Here is a 26,618-nt window from a genome sequence, read left to right on the forward strand (position 1 = left end):
CACAGTTATTCCTAGATCTCTCTGTTCCTCTGCATTCCTCAATGCCCTACCATTTACTCTGTATGTTCTATTTGGATTATACTGTTTCATATGAACAGCCTGCAAATGAATTTTGTGGGACACTGATATACAGTTAACCTTGAATTTTACTCCCAGTGATTTCAAAACATGTATTATGCCATTTGAAGTCAATGCATATGTCTAGACACTCTGTGAATGAACTCATCTAACAGAATAAATTTAGCATCCTGTGAGAATTGTGCAATAAGAAATGAATGGGATTTTCATTAAATTTCTTCTTGTTAAGCATGAAAACAGTGGTAAACAAGAGAATTTCAAGTCCCTTGTCTACCAGGCAATAGTTTGTCACGCATTTTATTTATATCACTACAGTAAAGACAACATTAACACATATGCCATTATATGCAAAATAACCAGATTAAAAGATTTGCTGTTACCTGTTAATTTGTTGATTGATTTATTCAGCTTGTTCATCCATAAACAGTCTTATATTATTTTTAAGAACCTACTAGATTTGCACAATTATTGTTCATTAAAACCATCTTGGAAAATTGAGTAATTTGAGCCTAAGTACCTTTTTAATGGTATGATAATTACAAATTCAATTCTAATCAATCTTCACAGCTTGGAAATTGTTTAATTTAATGACTTCCATTTCATTTCTGCACATAATCAATTGCTATAAGTTTACAAATGTCATGTTTTCCCCTTTTGCGTTGACCATCTCCATGAATCGTTTTCAAACCTTAAATGAGCCTTCCATTCACTGAGGTCCCAGATTCCCTGTTCTGCTCATACATCAATATCAGCTGCTGCAGTAGCAAGATTTGGCCCAATCTCAAAGATTGTCCCTTTATTGAGATGGATATTAATGTCCTCTGATTTATCAACATTTTAAAACACCAATGGCTATCAGCTATTACTCTGTTACTGAAAATGCCTCTTCAATCAGAATTTGCCTTTTCAAAAGTAACTTACATGCCCCCATACAGTTGGCTTCATCTGCCAGCTGCTACTTTCTCATTACTTATCTGTAGATGGGCCAGAGCGTAAGGAGTCTGAAATTTATTTTGGTCCAAGTAAACTGATTATTTCATCCTACAAAATGCTTGATAAAAAGCAGTTGTTCCTTCTCTTATCTATTTCTCTCCCATCTATGTACATTTCAACACTAATGTTTTTGAGACAAATACTCAGTATTCTCCTGAAAAGGCTCACTATCTCAGAAAGCAACTGACTTCTGGAGTTCCCTGAAACTATTTTCACATCATCAGCAAATCAACATTGTTTCCCACCACAAATCACTCTTACCAATATTATGTCAAATCTTCACAAATTACAATTCCCCAATATCCCATTTGCAGAAAATGACTTAGAAGATGCTTCATGATCACTGATCTAACAACGTAATTTCAAGTAGCTACGTGTGTGATGGAAGTTGCTCTGAAACTGACTTGAAACATATAATTTTTAAGTGACCTTCAATTATTTTTCCAAGCTTTGGATCTATTACAATGTACATAGCGTCCATTCTGTGGAGTGCCGTGGCTATCCATTACATATTATGCACATTACGTGCAAGTCCTGGTATTTAGTAAGAAAAAAAGTTTACTGTTATATGTGGTGGCTGGCCTCCTATCCAGGATCTAAGGTTTGTTAAAAACATGTTTCTTCACTTACCACAATTTTCTGTTGCTGATTTGATCAGTTGGAAAGGGAAGCTAGGCTCTAAAGTCAAACAAAGCAACATCAAGTTTAATTTTATACTGTTGGATTGGCATGAAGATGATGCTTCCCACCAGGAGCACAGTCAATGCCTGGAGAGGTTTTAAAATGCATCTAATTTGAAAATGTTGTTATATTAAACATCTACATATGGATGTACTTTATGAGTAAATACCCAGGGATAAGTTTCAGAGCCACATCATGAGAATATGTTCATTGCATTGGCCTCCACTAATCACTAGAGGAATTGCACTGAAGGCACCAGGCTGCATTTTGCTGTTTACTCTCTAACCTTTCTCTGAGGTCATCTAAGCAACGCTGGAGGTGGACTTCTCCGGCAGTTATTAATACGTGTTCTCCTGTCTCCTGGACTAGCACCTCCACACATGGGTCAGCTTGGTTAAGTAACTTCATTCCCCTCACCAGCTGTGGCATTTCACCTGCAGGAATAAAGGAAACAAATCCAAAGGTTATGCACACTGCAGCTTTAGAAGATAGTACAGCAAACACAACCCTCTCCCCTAGTTACCAACTACTTTCCTGAATAAATAATTCCATCCACAAAGCTACACTTTTCATCATGGAAGTTCCCACCTGATGGAATTTCAATTGAAAATTGCCTTTCCTCAACAACATAATTCTAATTTCCTTCTGTGGATGTACAAACATCCTAAAAACCTTTAGTACATTATTTCTTATTACAAGAAACTGCCAGATAGGCCCCTTGGGGGTGAGTAGATCTGAAAAGTGTAAGCATTAAAATCTTTATATGCTATCCTTGACTTACATTTGATCTAACAGCAATAACAAATACTGATTGAACCATTACCCATCTGTTTACAACTATTGCAGTTGGTGGTGATGTGTATGTTAAAAATTAACTGCAGGTGTTAATGCAATGGAACTGCTGTACCACATAACCTATACTACACTGAAAACACAGCAGTGACTTTCAATGGGCTAGTTATTGGTCTTTCATTAGCAGGAATACTGATTTACAGCACCTTAATAGGTTCAACAATCTTTAGAAAGTAATTGAAGAAGGCCTGTTCTACCTATGTCCAAGAACTCTCCAGATATCCAACCGTATCTATTTTTAAAGTCTAGCTTAAACAGATAGCATTTAGCAATTCTCATAAAAGCTACATCCCAGAGGAAATGAAAAAAAGCTCATCATAATATTCAGGAAAAGAACTTCAGAAAGGAATGGGAGAACATATCCTTAACTTGAGGCACATTTCCCATCTATCCATCACCTTTAAGTGATGAATACAGTACAAGGTAGAGTGAAGGCTACAGCACTTTTAATGGAGTATCAAAGACTGACAAGGAACTCATGTAGTGCCAAGCTTTCTATGTTACTTTTTACGATTGTGTAACTTTAGCAAGTGACATGATGCACTTGGTAGGAAGAATTATTAGAGACAATATTGAATAAAGTATACTGTTCTAAAAGGGTTGCACTTGCAGAGGGATTTTGGATGTGCACACATAAGTCATTCAAAGTAGAAGCTGGCTGGGGAAGTGATTACTATAACATACACAATTCCATGCATCATCAACCATGGCAGAGAGTATAAAAATGAGAAAGGCATGCTGATCTTTTATAAAATGCCTTGGTCTTCTCTCCGAGTGGGTGACATATCCAGTCTAGTTGCTATATAATTGGAAGGATGTGAAAGATATTAGAGGGTCAAGTAGAATCATGAGAAGTGTTTCCGGGATGAGTGAGTACAGTTGTAAGGTTAGATTAGTGTTTTCACCAGGCTGAGGGGCGATTTGATGGATTATATTAAATGTTAGGTCATCTGGACAGAAAGGATAATGGGAGACTATTTATGCAATGTAGGGTTGGAATCTTAAATGCTCTGCCTTCAGAAATGGTAGGGGCAAGTTCTATTTTGGCCTTAAAAGAGGGAACTGGAGAAATATGTAAGGGTACAAAGAAAGGGACAGGGATATGAAAATAGAGAGGCTCTGATAGAAAACTAACATGAACATAATGGACTAAATAGTATCCTTCTGTGCTGATGAAGTTCACTTGAAATTGAGATCCTGAATTTCATTGGTAATGTTAAGGGCTCTTACATGGATCACCATACCAAAAGGACCTTACGTAGTTTATCTTGCAAGCTGCACCATGGCATAGTCTGAAAGAAAATACGGTTAGATTCTATGGACAAAAATCAGTATGTAGGGATTGGATGTTGGTATCATTGTGGGAGTCAGGGACTGAGAGAAGAGGTAAGTAGGCATAGAAGCCAGGTGCAGCTCAGAGAGAGGCTGAGATTGTTCAATGACAAGTGTAACTCAGAAAAATAGTTATTTAATTCTCAGGCAATGCTCAAAGAACTTTGTGTCATATCTAAAGAAATACCAGAAGTGGTGTGATTACCTAGTTTCAACTTCTAAGGAGAACAGAGTGGAACTCTACAGGTTTTTTTTTCAGAATTTTTAACCTGGAATTTCACTTTTCCCCAGATCAAATGCCTTTTTGGATGAACATATTGCAATACAAATGCAATGGGAAGTCAAGGTGAACCAGGATATTTTCCTCTCCATTACTGTTAAAATGAGAGAAATATCTTTGCATGCCACAATCTGATTGATAATGCCAAGCTGCATTTCAACTTGATGGCAAAGTAAATTTAAGGAAGTTTAAGCTCATGAGGAGTAAAGCATGACATGGGACCAGGTCAATTTTCTGTGCAAATTCTTCTGCTGTTGGATTTATCTTTCAAGGTAAATGGACACTGGACATTGGGGCTTTTGTTTGACTGTATAGGGTTATTTTTTTTTACAGAATCAGTTATAATTAATCAAATGCACCTCAAATCACTTCACAGCAGAGTGTTCAAAAGCTACTTTGACAAAAAAATTCTGTGAGAATTCAGGATGAATTAAAGTATTGCCAAAAAGAGAGGTTTAAAGACGCACATTAAAAAGGAGAGAAAGACAAAGATATGGAGGCTTTGGAATAAGTATCATGTTAGGAGCTAGGGTAGCTGCTGAGATTGTCTCCAGCAGTGAAATCATGAAAATTTGAGACTTGCATGAGATAAAAAATCTATAAATATTGGAAATGAAGGACAGAATGAATCTATAATTCAGAAATGCTTCAACCATGTTTTAAAATTCATATCACTGTTGGACTATAAATCTAATACAGATCAGCCAATAAAGGAATAATGAATAAAATGAGCTTTGTACAATCTATGCCATGGCAGGATGAACTCCAGAATTATGTATTAACCAATCTGAGTAAATAGCATGTATAGTAGAAACAAATAGAGAATGTTACCCACATACATGGATGTTTGGGCTCCACAGCTACTCGTACAATGGGGGTTGCTTCAAAGTTCAAAGGTGTAAAAGGTGGGCATAAAGGAGAAGTTGACAACGTGGCAGATTTTAATACGTGATCTTCTAAGCCACCAATACCTAATGTTGGAAAATAAAAAGCAAAGGAGTTAAACATGAATAGTTGTGCAGGGTAATCTGATTATTGGAGTAACAAATATTTCCTTGCAGTCGACTGACTCAACCTCAGAAATTAAACCAGGAGTACCCCCTTCAAGCATGCTCCACCACTCAAAGTCTGATCTTCAGACTTTGTGCTTTTTTCAAGCAATCACCCCAAAAAGAATCCCTTAATGTTCAGAAATTTATCCATCGGAAAATGACTGAGCCTTCAAGCCTCCCTGGAGTACCAAATTCCAAAGATTCACCAGTTTCTGAGTGATGATATGTCTCCCATCACTGCTTCAAATGGCCAACTTGTCCTAGATTCCTCCCTCTATGGAAAGTGCATGCTTTCTTTGGCTGAGACAAACTGCCAAAATAATCAAGGTTTGGTCTCACACTTGCTCTAAATGGGTTGAAGCTTTTACTTCTGTGTTCAAATGAAAGATAATATGTCTATTTCCTCTCATTCATGTGCCTGTATGTTGGCTTTCAGCACCTTGTTTTTCAGCAGTTTGGTCCTTCTGCATAAAGAAACCACTCAATTTCTTGGCATTTAACAAATACTTCGCTTTTCTGTTATGTTCAGCAAAGTGGAAAACCATCCATCTGTCATTTACTCACCAACTCATTTGGAGTCATACAGCTTAGAAACAGACGGGCTCAACTTGTCCACATCGACTAAGTTGCCAACCTGAGCTAGTCCCATTTGCCTGCACTTGCCCCAAATCCATCCAAGCCTTTCCTATCCATATACAAGTCCAAATGTCTTTCAAACATTGTAACTATCCATTTTATCACTTTCTCATTCCGATTAATCACCAGCCTTTGTGAGGAACCCTTCTCATCTTAAACATATGCCCACTATTGTAGACTTCCCTAATATGGGAATAATGATTCTGACCATTGACCTTTATCTACGCCACTCATGATTTAAAAAATCTCCATAAGGTCACCTCTCAGCCTTTTACCCCAACCCCCAGGGAAAACAGATTCAGCTTACAGTCTCTCCTTATAACTCAAGCCTTCCAACCCCAGCATCATCCTTGTGAATCTTTTCTGCACCCTCTCTAGATTAATCCCCTTTCCTCAAATGCAGTATCGCCTTACCACTGCAACAATGTACCAAACCCTGTACTCAATGTGCTGATCAATAATGGCAACTGTAACATATGTCTTCTGCACCAGCCTTCCTAAATGCATTGCTGCTTTCAAGGAAATATGTACTTGTATCCCTCAGCCTGTTTGTTCAACAACATTGTCTGGAGGACTGTTGTTCATGGTGAATGTACTGCCCTAGTCCCAAATGCATCACTCGATACACTTGAATTTGTCCACATTCCTAAGTGTCCTTACATTCTCATCCATGCTCACGCTCCAGAGTTTCAGCAAACTTGGAAATACAATCAGAAGCAGGTTTAATATCACTGGCATACACTGTCTTGAAGTTTGTTGTCCTTGTTGCAGCAGTACAATGCAATACATAATAATAAAAACATGAATTAAAGTGTTAAAGTGTGTGTGTATACACATACACACTAAACAGATAAATAAATAGTGCAAAAACTGAATTGAAAAAAGTAGTGAGATAGTGCTCATGGGTTCAATGTCCATTCAGAAATCACTTGGTTAAAATCCTCCAATATGATGGGGAAAGGCATCAGGATCTGCTCTTTCAATTCTGTTTATTATGTTGCTCAGTTCATCTAGAGTCTGTTTTATACTATCCTGAGGTGGGATGTACACCATTATCAAGTTGATCGCTAAGATCTCCAGTGGCAGATAAAATGGACAACACCCGATCGTGAGAAGTTTCAAGTTGGGTGAGCAGGACAATAACACTCTGTTACTTTGGTAGGCTTGAAACCAGTGGTGCAAAGTGATTTTCTAGACAATCCGATGTTTTTACCTGTTAATATACCAAAACATTTTCAATTCACTTTTTTATAAGATATTATATGCACAATAAATTTTCCATTGAACCCGGGTAAGTTTAAAGGGAGCTGGAAAACAAGGTCAGTAAGTTTCAAGAAATAGGGGAAATAGAAATGATGGGCATAGAACTGGGACCCAAGTGAGTTGAAAGGAAGTGTGGGAACCAGTTGACAATGAGGGAATGGGAGTGCAATTCTGAGCTCTGGTGAGAGAAATGCCAAAGTATTGTAATTTGCATAATAGTCTAACAGCGAATTTTTGGAGCATTGTATGTCATTTCAACTAATTCATTGACAGAGACTGAAGAACTGGGACCCATGAACTGATTCCTGTGGTATTGCACCTAATACAGCCTGCCAACCTAAGAATGATATCTTTATTTCCACTCTTTAATTATTGTGCGATAATCTACTCTCAGTCATCAGTACATTCTATCCAATTCATGTGCTTTAAGCTCCTTTGCAGGACCTTATTTCTGAAAATCTAAATACACCACATGCACTGGGTGTCAAGCTGCATCTCAGAATTAAAACAGATTAGTTAATCTGATTTTACATTCATAATTACATGTTGACTCCACGCAATCCTATTATTTTGTCCAAGGTGTTCTGTTACTACATCCTTCATTACAATTTTCAGCATTCACTGCTATCAATTCTTTTTGGTCTTCTCTCTCCCTCTATTCTTAAATTACGACATTCTAATCCACAGGAACAAATACAGAACCTATAGAACTTTGGAAGGTTACAGCAAAACACCCACTTAATGGCCTTAATGCCACCATCTTCAAAACTCTGAGATGCAAATCATAGAGCTTCAAGGATATAATGAAATTAATGTAAATGGGTGGTTGATGGTTAGTGCAGACTGAGTGCCGTACAACTGACTTCATTTCACCAATTGCTCATGATTCATCAACTCCTGAACTGAGGGAGTGGAAACTTTTCCTACTATAAGAGAACTGGATAATTAATGGGAGCACTCATGGGCATGAGTGCAGTAAGCAGCTGTGGGACCTAGTCATGTTGGCAAACCCCAGTGCACAGAATTCCACCCGGATGTCACTGAAATCAACATCTTTGAACTCAGTTTTATAGTGCCTGGCTGTACGCTCCAATGCAGTGGGGAAAATAATCTGGATACATTTCAGGCATTAGCTACAAAAGCATGGACAGTTCTTGTAGTAAAAGGGTTAAGGATTAAAATTAAGTTTATCCATATGAAGAGGACACAAGAGCAGTGCTAATGGCTTGTGTCCTGTATCTCTGCAAAGACAAACTTGAAAAACCTGTGATTGCAAATACACTCATCATCATACAGAACCAGGGAGGATGTGGTGCCTGAGATGATGCTGTAGCATGGAATCTCTTCACAGATAGACATGTCTTTGCCCCTCACACTGAGCAACGCCCACACCCCCACCACCACATTGTGTGATCAGGTATTGCAATAACAGTGTACCAACACTGATACACCCAAATGAATGAACAGCTCAGCAGAGAGTAGCACTCCCTGTTAGTTTAAACAGAACACAAGCACTCACGCTTAGTTTAAGCAGGTTCTATACCTTGGAGGCTGGTTAAGTAACCTGTAGCAAGTTCTGGTTTCCCATCAGGTTTCCTGGTATCAATGCAAACAAAAGAAAATCCGCAGATGCTGGAAATCCAAGCAACACACACAAACTGCTGGAGGAACTCAGAAGGCAAAGCAGCGTCTATGGAAAAGAGTAGGTACAGTCAACGTTTTGGGACGAGACCTTTCAGTAGTCCTGCTGAAAGGTCTCGGCCCAAAATGTCAACTGTACTCTTTTCCATAGATGCTGCCTGGCCTGCCAAGTTTCCTCCAGCATTTTGTATGTGTTTCATGATGTAAATAGTTTTTTATTAAAAAAGATGTAAGTGCAACAAGGTAGCAAAATGTATCCTTTTGTTAATTGGTTAGTGATTAATGAATGTTATAAGCCGCACAAAAAAGCTACAATTTTTACTGGCAAAGGAAGAAACCATGGTGAGAACTAGTCACACTGTGGGTATTAGAAAAAAAACGTGAGGATGATTTACATATTAAACACTGACACTAATAAATTCAATTTCCAGGCAAAAATACCTGACTGTAAAATATAAGTTATTCACCACTGGTTACAAAATATGAAAAGAAATGAAAAAAGGGAAAAAGTTACCCTTTCATTATTGAGCGTGTGATGGCAATTTGGAAAGCTACAGCATACTCCATCTTGGGATGAAAATGGAGATTCCTGACATGTAACCACTTGCATCCTACCCAGGGACATTATTCATAATCCCTAAGGAGAAACTCAGAGGCAGAACCCAGATGGTCGAAACATGGTGCCAAAATTAGAGGAAATATAATTGTACTGCCAGGGAAGGGGTGATCACACTGATCAACAAAGATTATGCTTCCTGAATACTTCTGGGTGTATTTTATGGATTTTAGGCTGCTGATCGTGAAAATCACCATGAATTTTCCCTATCAACATTATTTGTTTAAAAATCATCAATCTTTGTTATTTCAATTCGTAATTCAAGTCAAAATAACTGATGCCAAGATTAAGAAAGGCATTTTTGAACCACAAATCAAACAGGTCATCAATGATAAGCAACCTGAAGAATTTCTGGTAGGACCAGAGAAAATCACATGGAAGGCATCCAAGGATGTTGTTCAATTTTTTTTTGGCAACCACAGCACACCAAACTATGTGAAACTGGTTGACAATATGCTTTAAACATACAAAACCATGAACTGCAACATGTCACTGAAAATTCATTTTCTGCATTCCCATTTAGACTTTTTCCTTGCAAACCTGGGCACTGTCAGTGATGAGCATGGTGAAAGGTTTCACCAGAACATTGCCGTCATAGAGAAACGGTATCAGGGCAACTGGAATCCATCAATGCTGGCTGATTATTGTTGAACACATATGCGAGAAGTCTCAGACAGAGTACAAATGAAATCATCAACAAAACATTTTCATCTCAGTTAAAAACTACAAAGCATCAGCACTGTTATGCAATTAAAAGCATTATATTGAATAACATTTAATTTCTTGTTTCTCCAAATTCCTACGTGATACATGTAGTCTGAAATTATTTTTGTGTTCAGCTTCAAGCAAAAATCTAAAGATGCAACAGTTGCAAAATAATTTGTTGTCTAGTGTCATCAACAGACTTTATTGTATGTGGGTCTAATGCGACATGAACAGTGATATTCCTGTGGATTGAGTAGGAACCTCTAAACTCTGGATGGTTACCATCAACGATGACTCTGAAAATGCAAACAAACCCAGGATAGGTGGACCAGCTTTAGCTGCTCCTTGGCTAACAAAACTAGCATTGAAGATTTGATAACACTCAAAAAGCTTTGATGGGTGGGCCACATTGTTTGCATATTTGACACTAAACTCCATCATGGCAAGTCATTATCAGGACAAAGGAAGCTCTTCAAAGACATTCCAAATCTATTTTGAGAAAAAAAATGTAACACCTTCACCAACTCACGGGACTCTTGGCTTGTAGAAGAGGAAATTTTGAGAAGATCTGAGCATCTCAAGCATCTTTATTTGAAGCAGATAGAAGCCCGTCAAAAATGTATAGTTCCTCTCATGCAACTTACCCACTTGTCAAGCTCCCCCAACACCAGTTGTGGCTAAATCTACAGCCACCTCAAAACCCATAGAACTGCAGTGGCAGTAAGTCACATTCAACAACAAGGGGCAGCCCAACAAGCAGTAACAATAGCCAGGCAAAGTAAACTCAAGAGAGAGGAAAAAAAACTTTGATCCCACTATATTAACAAGATAAATAGGAAATACAGATATTAAGGAAATAACAATATTTGGTACAGCAAATACTGCAGACGCATTAAAAGATGCGCCAAAATGTAGCCAAAGGAACTCAGATCCAGTGGATAAAGTATCCAAGGTAATGTTCAGACCACTGTTCTTTCATTTTCTTCCTTTATACATGTCTTAGTACCGACCAGCAGTAATCACAGAGACAGCTTTTAAGGGTGTACAAATGAAGAGGCAAAAGTCGGCATGATCATCAGCAAGGACAAAACTGAAAGGAAACATTAGACATCTGAATAAACAAGACAAATTTTTTAAACGAAACAGGAGCATTACCAGTAAAGGTAGGCAAAAGAGGGCAATGGAGATCCCTGTGGGCAGAACCCAAACTTCAGAGTATGGTTAAGTTGGAGAAGTTGGTAAAAGATCTACACTCAGTGGCAACTTTATTAGGTACACCTGTTCATCAGAATCATAAGCAGGTTTATTATCACTGGCACGTGTTGTGAAATTTGTTAGCTTTGCAGCAGCAATTCAATGCAATACATAATAGGGAAGAAAAAAATGAATTATGGTATACATATATTGAACAGATTAAAAATCATGCAAAAACATAAATATCTTAAAAAGTGAGGTAGTGTTCACGGGTTCAATTTCCATTTAGGAAATGGAAGGCAGAGAGGAAGAAGCTATTCCTGAATCACTGAATGTGTGCCTTTAGTCTTCTGTACCTCCTACCTGATGGTAACAATGATTTAAGGGCATGCCTGGGTGCTGGGGGTTCTTAATAATGGACGCTGCCTTTCTGGGACACCACTCCTTGAAGAAGTCCTGGGTACTATGTAGGCTAGTACCAAGATGGAGCCGACTTTCGGTCCTGTGCAGTAGCCACCCAAGCAGCCTGTCAGAATGCTGTCCACGGTACATCAATAGAAGCTTTTGAGTGTATTTGTTGACATACCAAATCTCTTCAAACTCCTAATTAAGTACAGTTGTTGTTTTGCCTTCTTTATAGCTGCATCGATACGTTGAGACCAGGTTAGGTCCCCTCAAAGATCTTGACACCCAGAAACTTGAAACTTTCTTCACTTCTGATCCCTCTATGAAGATTAGTATGTGTTTCTCGTCTTACCCTTCCTGAAGTCTACAATCAGCTCTTTTGTCTTGCTAATGTTGAGTGCCAGGTTGTTGATGCGACACCACTCCACTAGTTGGCATATCTTGCTCCTGTACGACTTCTCGTCTCCATCTGAGATTCTTCATGTTAATGAAATATCTAACCAGCCAATTATGTGGCAGCAACTGAATGTATAAAAACATGCAGACATGGTCAAGAGGTTCAGCTTTGTTCAGAACAAACATCAGAATGAGGAAGAAATGTGATCTAAATGAATTTGACTGTGGAATGATTGCTGGTGTCAGAATGGGTGGTTGGAATCTCACAGAAAGAGCAGAACTCCTGAGAATTTCATGCACTACTGTTTATAGTAGGGGTTCTTGAACTCCTTGCCTAAAGGTATAGGCCCATGGCATAAAAAAGTTTGAGAACCCCTGCTCTAGAGAATGGTGCAAACAACAAAAAAAAAACACGAGTGGCAGTTCTGGGGCAAATATGCCTCGAGAGGTCAGAGGAAAATGACCAGACTGGTTCAAGCAGACAGGAAAATAAAAGTAACCCAAATAACCACATGTTACAACAGTGTTGTGCAGAAGAGCATCTCTGAACATACAACACGTCAAACCTTGAAGTGTATAGATGAGCACAGACGTACACTCAGTGGTCACTTTTGTTAGGTACAGCAGGAACCAAATAAAGTAGCCACTGACTGTTTGGAACTAGCCTGATATGGCAAGTTGGGAAAGCAACAAGTGATCCAAGAGTTCTTATCGATGCCTCCTGTACACAGAGGACTATTCTTCAATACTACAACACAAAGCCCCAAAAGCTGGTGAAGGCATTACTAACTCATTGACAGGTATTAAACAGGTTATCAATTTCGAATAAAACTGTATTTACAGTTCTAGAATACAACATAATAATAAAGTCTGTATAAAGTGGTGTTCCACAGGGGTCAGAGTTGGGACCGCTCCTTTTCAAATAATATGGCAATGGTTTGGACGACTGAATTGATAGCTTTGTGGCCAAATTTGTGGACGATAGATGGAGATAGGTGATAGGTTCAGAAATCAGAGGTGCAAAGGGACTTCAGAGTTCTTGTGCAGGATTCCCTTAAGATTAAGTTGCATGTTTAGTTGGTGGAAATGAAGGCAAATGCAATGTTACTATTCATTGCAAGAGGACTAGCATACAACAGGATGTAATGGTGAGACTTTATAATGCATTGGTCAGACTGTGCTTATAGAGTATTGAGAGCAGTACTTATCTGAGGAAGGATATATGGGCACTGGAGGGGGTCCGGAGGAGGTTGACAAGAATGATCCTGGGAATGAAAGGATTAACATGAGGAACATTTAATAGTTCTGGACCTGTACTCACTGAAGTTTATAAGAATAATGGGGGGGTGGGGGGAGGAATCTCACTGAAACATAAAATAGACTGAAAGGCCCAGATATTAACGACATGGAGAGGCTGTTTCCAATAGTGAGAAAGTGGTACAGCCTCAGAGTACAAGAACATCCCTTTAGAACAGAGATGAGGAGGAATTTATTTAGCCAAATGCTGGTGAATCTATGGAATTCATTGCCACAGATGGCAATGGAGACGAACAAGTTGATAGGTTTTTAATTATTAAGGGCATCAAAGGTTATGGGCAAAGACAGGAGAATGGCGTTGAGAGAGAAAATAAATAGCAGAGCAGACTCAATCGACTGAATGGTCTAATTCTGCTCCTATGTCTTATGGTCAAAAACCAAGCTGACTGCAAGTTTTCCTAGCTCTTTGGCCTCTTTTTAATTACAACCCTGTAAAGAGGTGTGCAAGAAATGATTCAAGACAAACTATCTCAGCACTTACACCATTAGCCTTCAAACCATAGAGGGGGTTTGGGTAGTTTCCTATCCCCAAGGTCAACTAATGTTTCTCTTTCCAGCTCACACTTAGAACCATAGAACATTACAGCACAGAAACAGGCCTTTTGGCCCTTTTAGGCTGTGCCGAACCATTTTTCTACCTAGTCCCACTGACCTGCACCTGGGCCATATCCCTCCAAACCCCTCTCATCCATATACCTGTCCAAGTTTTTCTTAAATGTCAAAAGTGAGCCCACATTCACCACTTCACCTGGCAGCTCATTCCACACTCCCACCACTCCCTGCATGAAGAAGCCCCCCCCCCCACCAACGTTCCCTTTAAACTTTTCCCCCTTCAACCTTAACCCATGGCCTCTGGTTTTTTTCTCCCCTGGCTTCAGTGGAAAAAGCCTGCTTGCATTCACTCTATCTATACCCATCATAATTTTATACACCTCTATCAAATCACCCCTCATTCTTCTGTGCTTCAGGGAATAAAGTCCTCACCTATTCAACCTTTCTCTGTAACTCAGTTTCTCAAGTCCCAGCAACATCCTTGTAAACCTTCTCTGCACTCTTTCAATCTTATCAATATCCTTCCTGTAATTAAGTGACCAAAACTGTACACAATACTCCAAATTCAGTCTCAACAATGTCTTATACAACCTCACCATTACATTCCAACTCTTATACTCAATATTTTGATTTACAAAGGCCAATGTAACAAAAGCCCTCTTTATAACCCTATCTACTTGTGATGCCACTTTTAGGGAATTATGTATCTGTACTCCCAGATCCCTCTGTTCTACTGCACTCCTCAGTGTCCTACCATTTACCTTGTATGTTCTACCTTGGTTTGACCTTCCGAAGCATAATACCTCACACTTGTCCGCATTAAACTCCATCTGCCATTTTTCTGCCCATTCCTCCAACTTGTCCAAATCCCTCTGCAAGCTTTGAAAACCTTCCTCACTGTCTACTATACCTCCAATCTTTGTATCATCAGCAAATTTGCTGATCCAATTTGCCACATTTTCATCCAGATCGATATAGATGACAAATAACAATGGACCCAGCACTGAACCCTGTGGCACACCACTAGTCACAGGCCTCCACTCAGAGTAGCAATGCTCCACTACCACTCTCTGGCTTCTTCCATTGAGCCAATGTCTAATCCAATTTACTACCTCTCCATGTTTACCTAGCGACTAAATCTTCCTAATTAACCTCCCACGCGGGACCTTGTCAAAGGCCTTACTGAAGTCCATGTATACAACATCCACTGCCTGCCTTTCATCCACTTTCCTGGTAACTTCCTTGAAAAACTCTAATAGATTGCTTAAACATGACCTACCACGCAAAAAGCCATGCTGACTGTTTCTAATAAGTCCCTGTCTATCCAAATACTTGTAGATCCTCTTAGTATTCTCTTAGTATTCCTTCCAATAATTTACCTACTACCGATATCAAACTTACCGGCCTATAATTTCCCGGATTACTTTTTGAGCCTTTTTTAAACAACAGAACTAAGTGAGCTATCCTCCAATCCTCCGGCACCTGACCTGTGGATATCGACATTTTAAATATTTCTGCCAGGACCCCTGCAATTTCAACACTAGTTTCCCTCAAGGTCCGAGGGAATACCTTGTCAGGTCCTGGGGATTTATCTACTTGTTTAAAATGCCACTGTGAAAACATCAGCAGTGACAATATATCAATATTAGCCTCACAAGAGCCAAAATATGCTCTTAAAATCTGCTTAACTATAAATTTTAAAATACACTCTACAATTCTGCCATTTATTTCATCGAATTTATTTCCTGTTATCTGCTTTTCCACTTGACCCACCAAGTCAAGAAGATCTGACCTGCCAATCAAGCCCATAACATCAAGTGAGATATCAAGTGAGGTATCTCTTGCAATCAATTTTATTGGACTGTTTATGTGAAGTGTTCCATGGTATGGGATGTGTTTACCATAGACACACTTTGGATCATCACACTTAGAAAAAGTGTTTGTTGTGTAGGCACAGCATTCTAACCACATTTGGACCTGTGTTTTCCATTGATTTCATCAGAGATTTAGCCAGGGACTTCAGATATAAGGTCAGTATTATTAAGAGGTCTTTAACCTATATTTCAAAACAACTTCTCTACAGTTGCTTTTAAATCTTTAAATGTCTTTCTTGTCAATAAGTTATTTAAAATTGAAGCCACGAGTAGATTAGCTTTACTGAGTTCTGAGTTTTTCCAAGTCTAAACTCAGTCTTTGCTGGGTTAACTTACTTAAGAAGCAGTAAAGCTGTAACAGTTGGACTCCTCTGCCCCAGAATCAGGGAAAGAAATAAAAATGTCAAGAGGTCCCAATCAACACACCATCACACTAGTTACTTCAGAGTCCTTAACATTTCTGCAGCCAAGAAGGAATCAAGAACTTCAAAAAAAGCAGCAAGTAGAATTTAAAGAGCAAACACGAGGAAATCTGCAGATGCTGGAAATTCAAACAACACATACAAAATGCTGGTAGAACACAGCAGGCTAGGCAGCATCTATAGGGAGAAGCACTGTCGATGTTTCGGGCCGAGACCCTTCGTCAGGACTAACTGAAAGGAAGATAGACAAGATAGCAAGAGGAGTTTCTTGGTTAGGCATGAAGATGTGGTGGGAAATAAATGGCTACATGTTGAGATTAATGGTATGCTCAAAACTGCTAAAAACAGATTTACATTAACTGGAAAGACTCAATGAATTGATCAATAATTATTCTGAGATTCTATTCCTGCACAGGCCTTGCTTACGAGACTTCCTCATATAAGTTTTATGTTTCCAGCTCAATGTGACCTGGTGCATCCACTAGATAAGTAACCCAAACCTACAGTAAGTATTGCTTGACACTGCAGAAAGGAAGCAGAATATGCAAATAAATTCATTTTCATCAATACGTAGTTTAAAAATAAAATACAACCATGTTTCAATTTAACTAATAGTCCCTCAGTTTAACTGATAACGTGGACAGCCTATGCAATACTACCATCACTTCTTTTCTGGACGGCATAAATATGCACCCATTACTGCATAATATTACGGTAATTCTTGCACGACTATTATCAGTGTGAACTTGAAAATCTTGTCATCTTTGACTTATAAATCTTGTATATCTTATTTTTTAAGCTAACTTTATTCTCTCTTACTTCTCTTCTGCTATAATTTCCTTTGGGATCAATGAAGTATTTATCTTGTGCTTTAAACAGGTTACTAGAATGGTGGCTGCCTACAACAAACAAATGAATATTGGATGTAAAATTACACAGCAACAATTAAAAATCAATAATCAATTATATTTCGCTATTTAGCCAATTTAGAATTTAGGCTCACTCCTTCAGCAAAATGCTCAAAATTTAACAAAATTAGCTTAAATCTGTTGTGCATAATGTGAAATAAATCTTGTATTACACCTGGTAAAAAGTAAAAACCTGAGGGGCAAAACTGCATGTCACTTGAATTTTGTACTGTTCTGAAATTACACACTATCAAACAGTTTATCACATCAGAGAAGTCAATATCATATCATGAAGTGGAGGTTGAGCCGATGACCTTCTGACTCAGAAGAGTGCTGGCATCGAGCCAAGTCTACAATAAAATTAGAAAATATCGTCTTCTGTCCACCCATGATACACGTTTGGCATTTGCCTAACATACAGTGCCTTGAAAAAGTATTCAGCACCGCAACTATTTACATTTTAATATCCTTCATTTTCTAAATTGATATTTTTGATCTAATCTACAAAACATGGTGCATCGTGCCAAATCAAAAGAAAAAATCCCAACCCTGTCAACAATTTACTAAAAATTAAAAACCAAAATTGTGAAGCTGAAAAAATGTTCACCCCCTTCAACGCTACCTTTCCCTGGGTGCAATACTGTATATTACTTAACCAACTCATCCAATGTGTTGATGTAGAAAATTGAAGATTCACCTGAATAAATACCCTTCTCTCTGTAAGGTTAAACAGTATGGTAGATTTTCAACAGACCAAACTACAATGAAGACAAAAGAGCATCCAAGACAAGTCAGGAAAATGATAATAGAGAAACACAAATCTGGGGAAGGGTACAAGACTATCTCAAAGGCACTGAATATACCTCAGAGCTCGGTGCAGTCTATCAAGAAAAAGTGAGAAAAGTATGAAACCACAACAACACTGCCTCGGTCAGGCGGCCCCTCTCAACTTAGTCATCAGAGAAGAATGTCACTTGTAAGAGGGACTACAGTGACATCAACAGTCACTATGGGTGAGCTGCAGATAATCAGTGGCTGCAAATTGAAGTTCATGGCTCCACAATCCTTGCACAAAAAGTGTATTTATGGAAGAGTGGCAAGCAAGCAGCCCTGGCTAAAAAAGACGCATACAGGTGGCCCCTGTTTTTCAAACGTTCGCTTCACTACAGCTCGCTGTTATGAACGACCTACATTAGTACCTGTTTTCGCTAACCAAAGAGGATTTTCGCTTTTACGAAAAAAAGTCTCCCGTTTTATATGTGCGTTTACCCCGAGAAAGACTACCATGACTGTGAAGCTTTGTGTGGGCAGTTGTGTGCACATGCGTCTATGTGCCAATATTTTTTTCTCCAAATCGATTTTGGCTCGATGTCTTCCCAATTTTGATAAGTGAAACTACATTGTACATACAATATTTCTACTTTATATGGGCTGTGTATTTATCATATCATTCCTGCTTTTACTATAATGTTAGTGTTATTTTAGGCTTCATGTGTTATTTGGTATGATTTGGTACGTTATTTTTTTGGGTCTGGGAATGCTCAAAAAATTTTCCCATATAAATTAATGGTAATTGCTTCTTCGCTTTACGACATTTCGGTTTACAAACGGTTTCATAGGAACGCTCTACTTTCGGATAGTGGGGGAAACCTGTATCCTTGCCTGTTTTCAAAACATCACTTAGAAGATACTGTAAAGATGTGAGAGACGGAGGTAGAGTTAAGATGGCACTAAACGGCAACTCTTCGCTTGCATCTTCAGAAATAGCTCTATTTCCATCTTTATTATCTCTATTTTTCCCTTTCAGGGTTCTTTTGAAGACCCTGACCTGGAGTTACACACTGACTTTGGTTCTTTGTGGGAATGGGACCCGCTCTCGGGGTTTCAGGACCAGCCATTGTTCGGCATTCCAAGGGGTCAGCCTGAGAAGCAGCCTAGTGTTTGGAAGCCTGAGATCTCGGGGCTCTGGAGACGGGTGGATCAAGGGTCCATGTCATGGCAGCAGACTCGTGTGGCGTCAGGGAGGCCGGAAAATCTTTCACTGTGGGCCCGAAGACCCAAGATCTTTGCGATCTTTGGGCACAGAGCTCATAAAAAGCAATGAAACGGACTTTCCAACATAGTAAACCAGCGAGTTGTTGTTATGTCTCCCGCTTGCTGTGAAAATGGGGTACACCTCCCTCTCCCTTATGAGGGAGAGAGAGAACCTGTGGGTTGCCGGATGAATTGCGATAGTCTTTGGGGTAACTGCAAGGTCTGTGTCTTTGCTATCGCTTAGCTCATACTTGTGCTTGGTAGTGGGTGCACTTTTTATTTTGCTGGTGGGGGGAAGGGGAGGTGGGATTCTTGCACGCATTTCTCACATTTAAATGTCATTCATTCTTTGGGGCACTTCTCTGTTTTTGAGGATGTTTTGCAAAGAAAAAGCATCTCAGGATGTATATTGCGTACATTTCTCTAACATTAAATTGAACCTTTGAAAGAAGATCTTATGGTCAGATGTGACTAAAGAGGAATGTTTTGGCCTCAACACTAAGTGGTACACATGGCATAAATCTAATGCTGTGCATCAGCCAGGTAACACCATCCCTATTGTAAAGTACGGTGGAGATAGCATCATGTTATGGGGACTGGTAATCTGGTCATGATTGATGGGACGATGAATGCTACTAAATACAGTGAGATCCTCCATAAAAACCTGCTAGCATCTGCCAGGAAGCTTAAAGTGAGGACAAAGAGCATGGAGTGGCTTCAAATTAAGAAAATTGATGTCCTCAAGTGGGCCAGTCAGAGTTCTGACCTTAACCCAATCAAACATCCCGGCAAGATTGCTGTCCACCACTACTCCCCAACTAAGTTTGAGCAATTTTGCACGGAGGAATGAGGAACCTTGCTCCATTCCATTGTGCAAAGCTAATACAGATCTATCCATAAAAGACTACTGGCTGTAATAGCTCTGAGAGATGGTTCAACTAAGTACTGAGCAAAGAGGGATGAATAGGATAAATATCTTTGAACTGCTGACATTTCAATTGTTAATTTTTTTAGTTTTTCATACTTGACAACTTTCCCTGTCTTTTATCGGGCTCTACTGTGTAAAAAGAAGCATGTGATTCACAAATAAAAATTCTCAGTTAAGTTGATCAAAAATCTCTGGGTGCAATACTCACTTATGTGAACAAAGGGTTGAGGTTTGAATACTTTTACAAGGTACTATCCACCACTATCTGCTTTAAGAAATCCAAAAAAAATCCTCCTGCTTTATTATTGACATTGGACTGCCATTCAATTTTATCGCCATCGTCCCTTGGGAAAACACGGCTTCATGAATATAACAAAATTAATTTATTTCAGTTATTTATCTTTTCAATGTGGCTCCTATTCCTTATAGCTAAGATGTGCCCAGTGGAAAGATTTCAGCAGAGGGTAAGATTTAATTCTATTGTAATTAAGAAAATCTTTCAAGCATTTAATGGATGAAATTACTTCCAGCAAAATTTTATATTACCACATTCAGATGAAATTCCACTGCACAATTTTATGTCTTCATTAACCCAGTTAAACAAACATGATAAATATGGCACGGTCAAATTTCATATTATAATTATTGCTGATTAATTTATTTATTTCATTCTTCAGCAAAATACAAAAATCAAAGCCTAAAATGTTCCGTTAATATTGTTGCCCAATGAACAATTGGACAGAGAAGCAAAAAGCATGAGAAACACTTTGAATACACCTTTGGGTTACGGTTTCCAAAAATAATTTGTAAAAGGAACAACTCAAACTGCAGGAAGAATAGTAGTTGTAATTAAAATGTCACAAAGTGTGGAAGAAAAAAAAATCAAAGAGGGAAATAATGTTACAATGACCTATAGCTGGCTTAAAGAAATATTTATTTCAGGAGTTGTACAAGATGCCCTTCATATATGCCTTTCGGCTCCAAGCCCCAGCACATAATCATCAATACATGTATACTCAAACACACCTTTGCAGCCTCCTTATCACTCCATCTCCTGACCACACCACCCCAAATCCTGAATCCCAACCACTTGTCCAAACTTTCAAAAATCACAGCAATTCCTTACTCTTCAGCACCCTGTTCTCAATTTTCACTCCAGTGAAAACTCCCAAACCTACTCACCCCTAACATATGTCTGACCCCAAAATAAATTGCTAACTCCCAATCACACTCTCACCTCCAGTTCTGAATACAAACCCCCACTTATGCCCATCAGAATCTTTCTCCATCTTCCTGGATGCCAACTTCCTTGCTTAGCCTCCCTAACAACCATACGTTCATACACAGAAGCATCATAAATCTGACTTGTCTTTGAGGCAATTCTGAGCTCTCAATCAGTACTCAGTTTTGTTCCACATGCTCCCATCCTGAAGTTCTGACTTTTCAACCCTATTCATTCCCCATACAACCAATACCTGCCATACATTTAAGGTTTTCCAGGTACCCTGATGTAAACTCTTAGCAAACAAGCATTCCCAAACCTCCTATTTAACCATATTTTAAAGAGCACTTCAAATCCAAATACTTTTGGATTTTAATGGAACCCAACCCAAACAAAGATATATGGAAGCAACGTGCAGAATGTACTGAAATATATTAATAAATGTCAGGTAATCTGGTTTAAATAATTTTGGGCCAGAGGATAAAAGATGGTCAGAAAATCAAGAGACCATGCCCACTACTCTTTCAATAGTGGCATGAGATCTTTCACATTTAACAGAGGGGTTCTTACTCAACACATCATTTTAATAACACTGTAGCAGATTAGCTTTGATAGCTCTGATGCTGGAAAAGTTTGTACTATCACCTTAGGAGATTCCACAACGATCTTTCACGCCCCAAACCCCCATCTCAGTAATCATTTAAAGGGCTAAATAATATTGACAGTCATACATCATGGGCACACTCTTCTTCATCATCAGTAGTACCTACAGGAGGCACGATCTCAAGAAGACAACATCCCTCATCAAAGATACCCATATCCAGGCCATGCCATCTTCTCACAACTACCACAGGGCAGAAGATACAGAAGCTTTTAAGTCCCACATTACTACCTTCAACCATTCAGTTCTTGAACCAACCAGCACAACTGTAATCACTAGATTTGAGCAACACAACTATGATGACAACTTCCATAATTTTGCACTAAAATGGGCTGCTTTTTTGTTCTAATTCAGTCACTTCAGGAAATACAAAGATAAAACTTCTAATCCAATTAAATTTATGCAGGAAGCAATTTCAAATAACGACTTTCACTGATAAGGATGCATTTAGAACATTAACATGAATCACAGAGAGAGCCACGGAGACATAAAACAGGTTCTTCAGCCCACTAATTACATCCACCTTCCTACATTAAACTATTTAAAAAATATTTCCCACATTCCACGAATACCCTAGATTCTCCACTCAACTTCATGACAGAGTAGCCAATCATCTTACCAACTTGCATGTCTTCAAGTTGTTGAAGGAACCTAGAGCACCCCCAAGAAACCCACTTGGTCACAGAGGGATGTACACATTCTGCAGACAGCATCCAAAGTCAGGATTAAACCGGGTCATTAGCAGGCAGTAGCTCCTCTAGCTGTGCCATTTTGAAGTGATCAAATTTCCGTAGCAGATAGTCCTGTGGCCTCAAAGCCATCTGTCTGTGTGGACATCATGTTCACACTGTACTGTGGGCTTTCCTAGGTGCTCCAGTTTCTTCTTGCATACTGCTCCAATGACAACAAAACACAAATCAGGAGCATGAATGGTTACTCCGTACTTCTCCAGATGAGAGCATAGATGCAACAGTTCCTTAGAAGCTTAAGGACAGCATGGCAGCATAGCAGTTAGCATAATATTTTACAGGGCCAGCTGTAAGATCGGGGTTGAATTCCTGCTGCTGACTGTAAGCAGTTTGTATATTCTCCCTGTGAATGGATGGGTTTCCTCTGGGTGCTCCTGTTTCTTCCCACATTTCAAAGGCATACAGGTTAGGGCTAGGGAGCGCGACGATGCTTGTAGCCTCCCCAATACAAACCTCATTAATTTCAATTTGTCACAAAACAAAGAATTTTGCTGTACATTTTGATGTACATGTGACAAATAAAGCTAATCGAACCTTAAACATTCTACTGGAATAGTGGCTCCAGTGTGCTTCATCTATGAAATGCACTGCAGTTATTCAACCAGGCTACTCCAAAAGCACCTCACAAACTCACATCTTCTATGACCAAGAAAGCAAGGACTAAAAGATTTCCCAACAAACTGCAAACCAATTTTACTTGGAAATATATCACAGACCTTTCATTGCCAGTAATCCTGGAATTCCAAACCAAATACCACTGTGGGGGTATTTCTACCAGAAGGACTGTGGGGGGATCAAGGTGGTGGGAACTCAACACCAACTTCAATTAGGCATAGGCTTGAATGTGGCAGCAACACCCAGACCCCAAATATGAATAAAGGTAATGCTTTACTTTGTGCTTTTAATGATTTGAAATTATTTTAATGAGTTTTAAATAAGTTTACATGTTTTCAGAGATTTAAAAACTGTAAAAAGTCTCACTGGTATTAAATAATGCAAAACTCTTCTCCCAGCTTTGACTACATTAAACCAGTCAAGGTTGCAGGGCACTCCAGGATCAAGAGTCACACAATTACATCGCCTGAGGCCTACTCCCTGCTGCATCCCAAATATACTTTGTTCCTGTTTTGCTTTGTGAAGAGGCAGTAGAACCAATGTTCCATGTCCAGTATAGATTAACCTGACTGGCTCAGGATAGCGTGTCCTAGTATCATGTGCACAGTTTTAACAACTCTATATATCCAAATTCTACTAACAGTGTCACCCATTTCTCCAGCCAGTCCTCAATGGATTCATGTGTTTTTCATTAAACACTAGGAAGACAGACCTCATGGTTTGCCCACCATCACTGCATGCGTTCTTTGATTAAAATCTATTGTTATTTATTACATTCTTTCTCCAGTTCCTATCATGTTAAACCTCTTTAGAGAACATGTACTCCATCACAAAGCCCATCAGCTTCCATAATCACCTTCTCCACCTGTTTGCTGATACATTTCTTTGCTACCCTAAGATTCAACAATATTAACTGTCTTCTAGAAGACCTTCCACTTTCTATTCCTCAATTAACTTCAATTCATTAAAAACTTTCCTCACCAGATCTTCATGCTGAGTCTTCTTTAAATTGCAAATTCTTATCGGATACTCTGGCAGCTGCTTCAGTCATCACCGTGAAATTCATCCTCAAATCCTAACCATGAATCCCACCATTAGCTTCACCCACAACACTGGCCATTCATTCAGTAGACATGGCTCTCATCCGTTGAAATTATTTCCTGACTTGGTATCTCCTTTCAAGTCTATTACAAAAACTATTTTTGACCTAGATTTTGATCAGCTCTCTTAATCACATCCATGACTGCTAATTTTTTTTACCTCCCTATTTTATAAGAGATTTTATAACTATTCTATTTAAGAACTGACTATGGTGGCACTACTCATGAAATTGAAAGGATAACATTTACAAATCAGAAATTCAGTATCAGTTCTTTGCCAATGCACTGCACCGTTTTACTTTATTTCCTCTCAAACTAACTATAATTACCCTCAGTCTTAAATAAGAAAAGAGCATGAAATTAAATCTTATGACTTGCAAGAAGATTTTGTGTAAAAGGGACTTTCTGTTGTCATATCAAAATATAAATCAGTTCGCAGAAAATGGGCTTGTTGGAAGCCTGGCAGCAATTACTTTTTTGATTTTTCTTCTCTATTCAACCATCGATTTTTAATTAAATGAAGCTTTTCTGTGCTGTGATTATGTTATGGAAGCTCAATACCATCCCAGCATCATCTGCTTCAAAATCCAGTCAATTTGCAGTTTTAAACCAGTTCACCACAAAACAAGAACATTTAACTGAACGATGTCATTTAATTTACACTAGTGAGAGGAAAAGAGAAGTTTCAAACTAAGAAAATCCACAATTTGACTGTATTTCCAGGCAACCTGCTTCTCTCATTAAGATTTTAATCATTTGCTGATTATTTTTCCCTGTCTGGACTCTGCATTCTCTCCATCTAGCGACATATTTTTCCCATATAAGGAACAGATCACTCTCAGCTGGGGCTCCTTTATTCAGACCCAAGCAGAAGTACCCTGGCCACTTAGAGCCATCGAGTTGTACAGCAGAGTGAGCCTTTCAGCCCATCACATCCAAGCAAACCTTTCTGCCCATACATACTACTTCTGCTTGCTGCATTAAGATCGCATCTTTCTAAATTAATGTGTAAATGACTCTTAAACATAGCAATTGCATCTGACTTCACCAACTTCTTGGTAGCTCATTCTAGATGTTAGCCTCCTCCTGTGTAATAAAATTAACTCCTCAAGATCCGCAATAAAAAGATTACCTCTTCCTTTCAAATTCAGCCCTCTTGTTTTGGTCGTACCATGGAGAAAAGATTTTGACTATTCTACTTTAATGATGCTTCTCATACAACCTTATATACTTGTGTTTGTTTGTTCCTCAGCCTCCAGTGCTCCTGGGTGAACAAATCCACCCTTCCATTCTCTCCCCTAAATAAAGTCCACAATTTCCAGGTAACATCCCGTAAATCTCCTCTACCTCTTTCCAACTCAGTCATATCCTTCCTATTGTGCGCTGATCAGAAGTACTACAAATGCAGCCTAACTAGTGTTTTGCAAAATTACAACATAACATCCCAGTTCTTCTATTACATTCTCTCTTCTTTTCTTTTTCAATCTTTTTATTAAATTTCATATATAAAAAAAAACAACACATAATAATGAATAGATTACAGATTCAATAAACTTGAGATTACATTAGTAATAGGATAATAATATCCTATTAAAACATCCATCAACAAAAGGTACATAAATCAATCAAGTCTATATAAATATATATGAAAAAAAAACAAAAATAATCGTCGAAAAAAGAAGAAAAAAAAAATTGAAATTATATATGAGAAAAAATATATATTGAAAAAAAATACTAAACTAAAACTAACATGGGCAATAATAGCACTTTATAAATATATAAAGGTGTCAAGAAAAGAACTCCGGAACTCCATACCTGAACAAGTATAAGTAGAGAAAAGGATCTGAAATAGGCCAAATTAATTCATATGAAAGTGTCGAATAAATGGTCCCCAGGTTTCTTCAAATTTAATTGAAGAATCAAAGATAGTGCTTCTGATTTTTTCCAAACTCAGATAAGAAATAGTTTGGGAGAACCACTGAAATGTAGTAGGAGGATTTACTTCTTTCCAGTTTTGTAATATAGACCTTCTGGCAATTAATGTTACAAAGGCAATCATTCGTCTGATTGAAGGGGAAAGCTGATTGCCATCTTCATTTGGTATACCGAAAA

The 26,618-nt window shown here is 38.6% G+C and overlaps 1 protein-coding gene across 3 annotated transcripts in view; it reads right to left on the bottom strand.

Annotated features, from left to right (window-relative positions):
* The window catches only part of efl1 (elongation factor like GTPase 1), a 291,123-nt gene that overhangs the window by 74,358 nt on the left and 190,147 nt on the right, over positions 1-26,618 (bottom strand). For all 3 annotated transcript variants that reach the window (XM_059952643.1, XM_059952645.1, XM_059952644.1), the window contains 2 exons: positions 5,056-5,187; positions 2,039-2,186 (listed from right to left, as the gene is read on the bottom strand). In XM_059952643.1, coding sequence (XP_059808626.1) covers positions 2,039-2,186; positions 5,056-5,187 — 280 coding nt within the window. The remainder of the gene's footprint in view (positions 1-2,038; positions 2,187-5,055; positions 5,188-26,618) is intronic.

The sequence above is a fragment of the Hypanus sabinus genome, chromosome 28 (genome assembly GCF_030144855.1).
Source record: "Hypanus sabinus isolate sHypSab1 chromosome 28, sHypSab1.hap1, whole genome shotgun sequence".
NCBI lineage: Eukaryota > Metazoa > Chordata > Chondrichthyes > Myliobatiformes > Dasyatidae > Hypanus > Hypanus sabinus.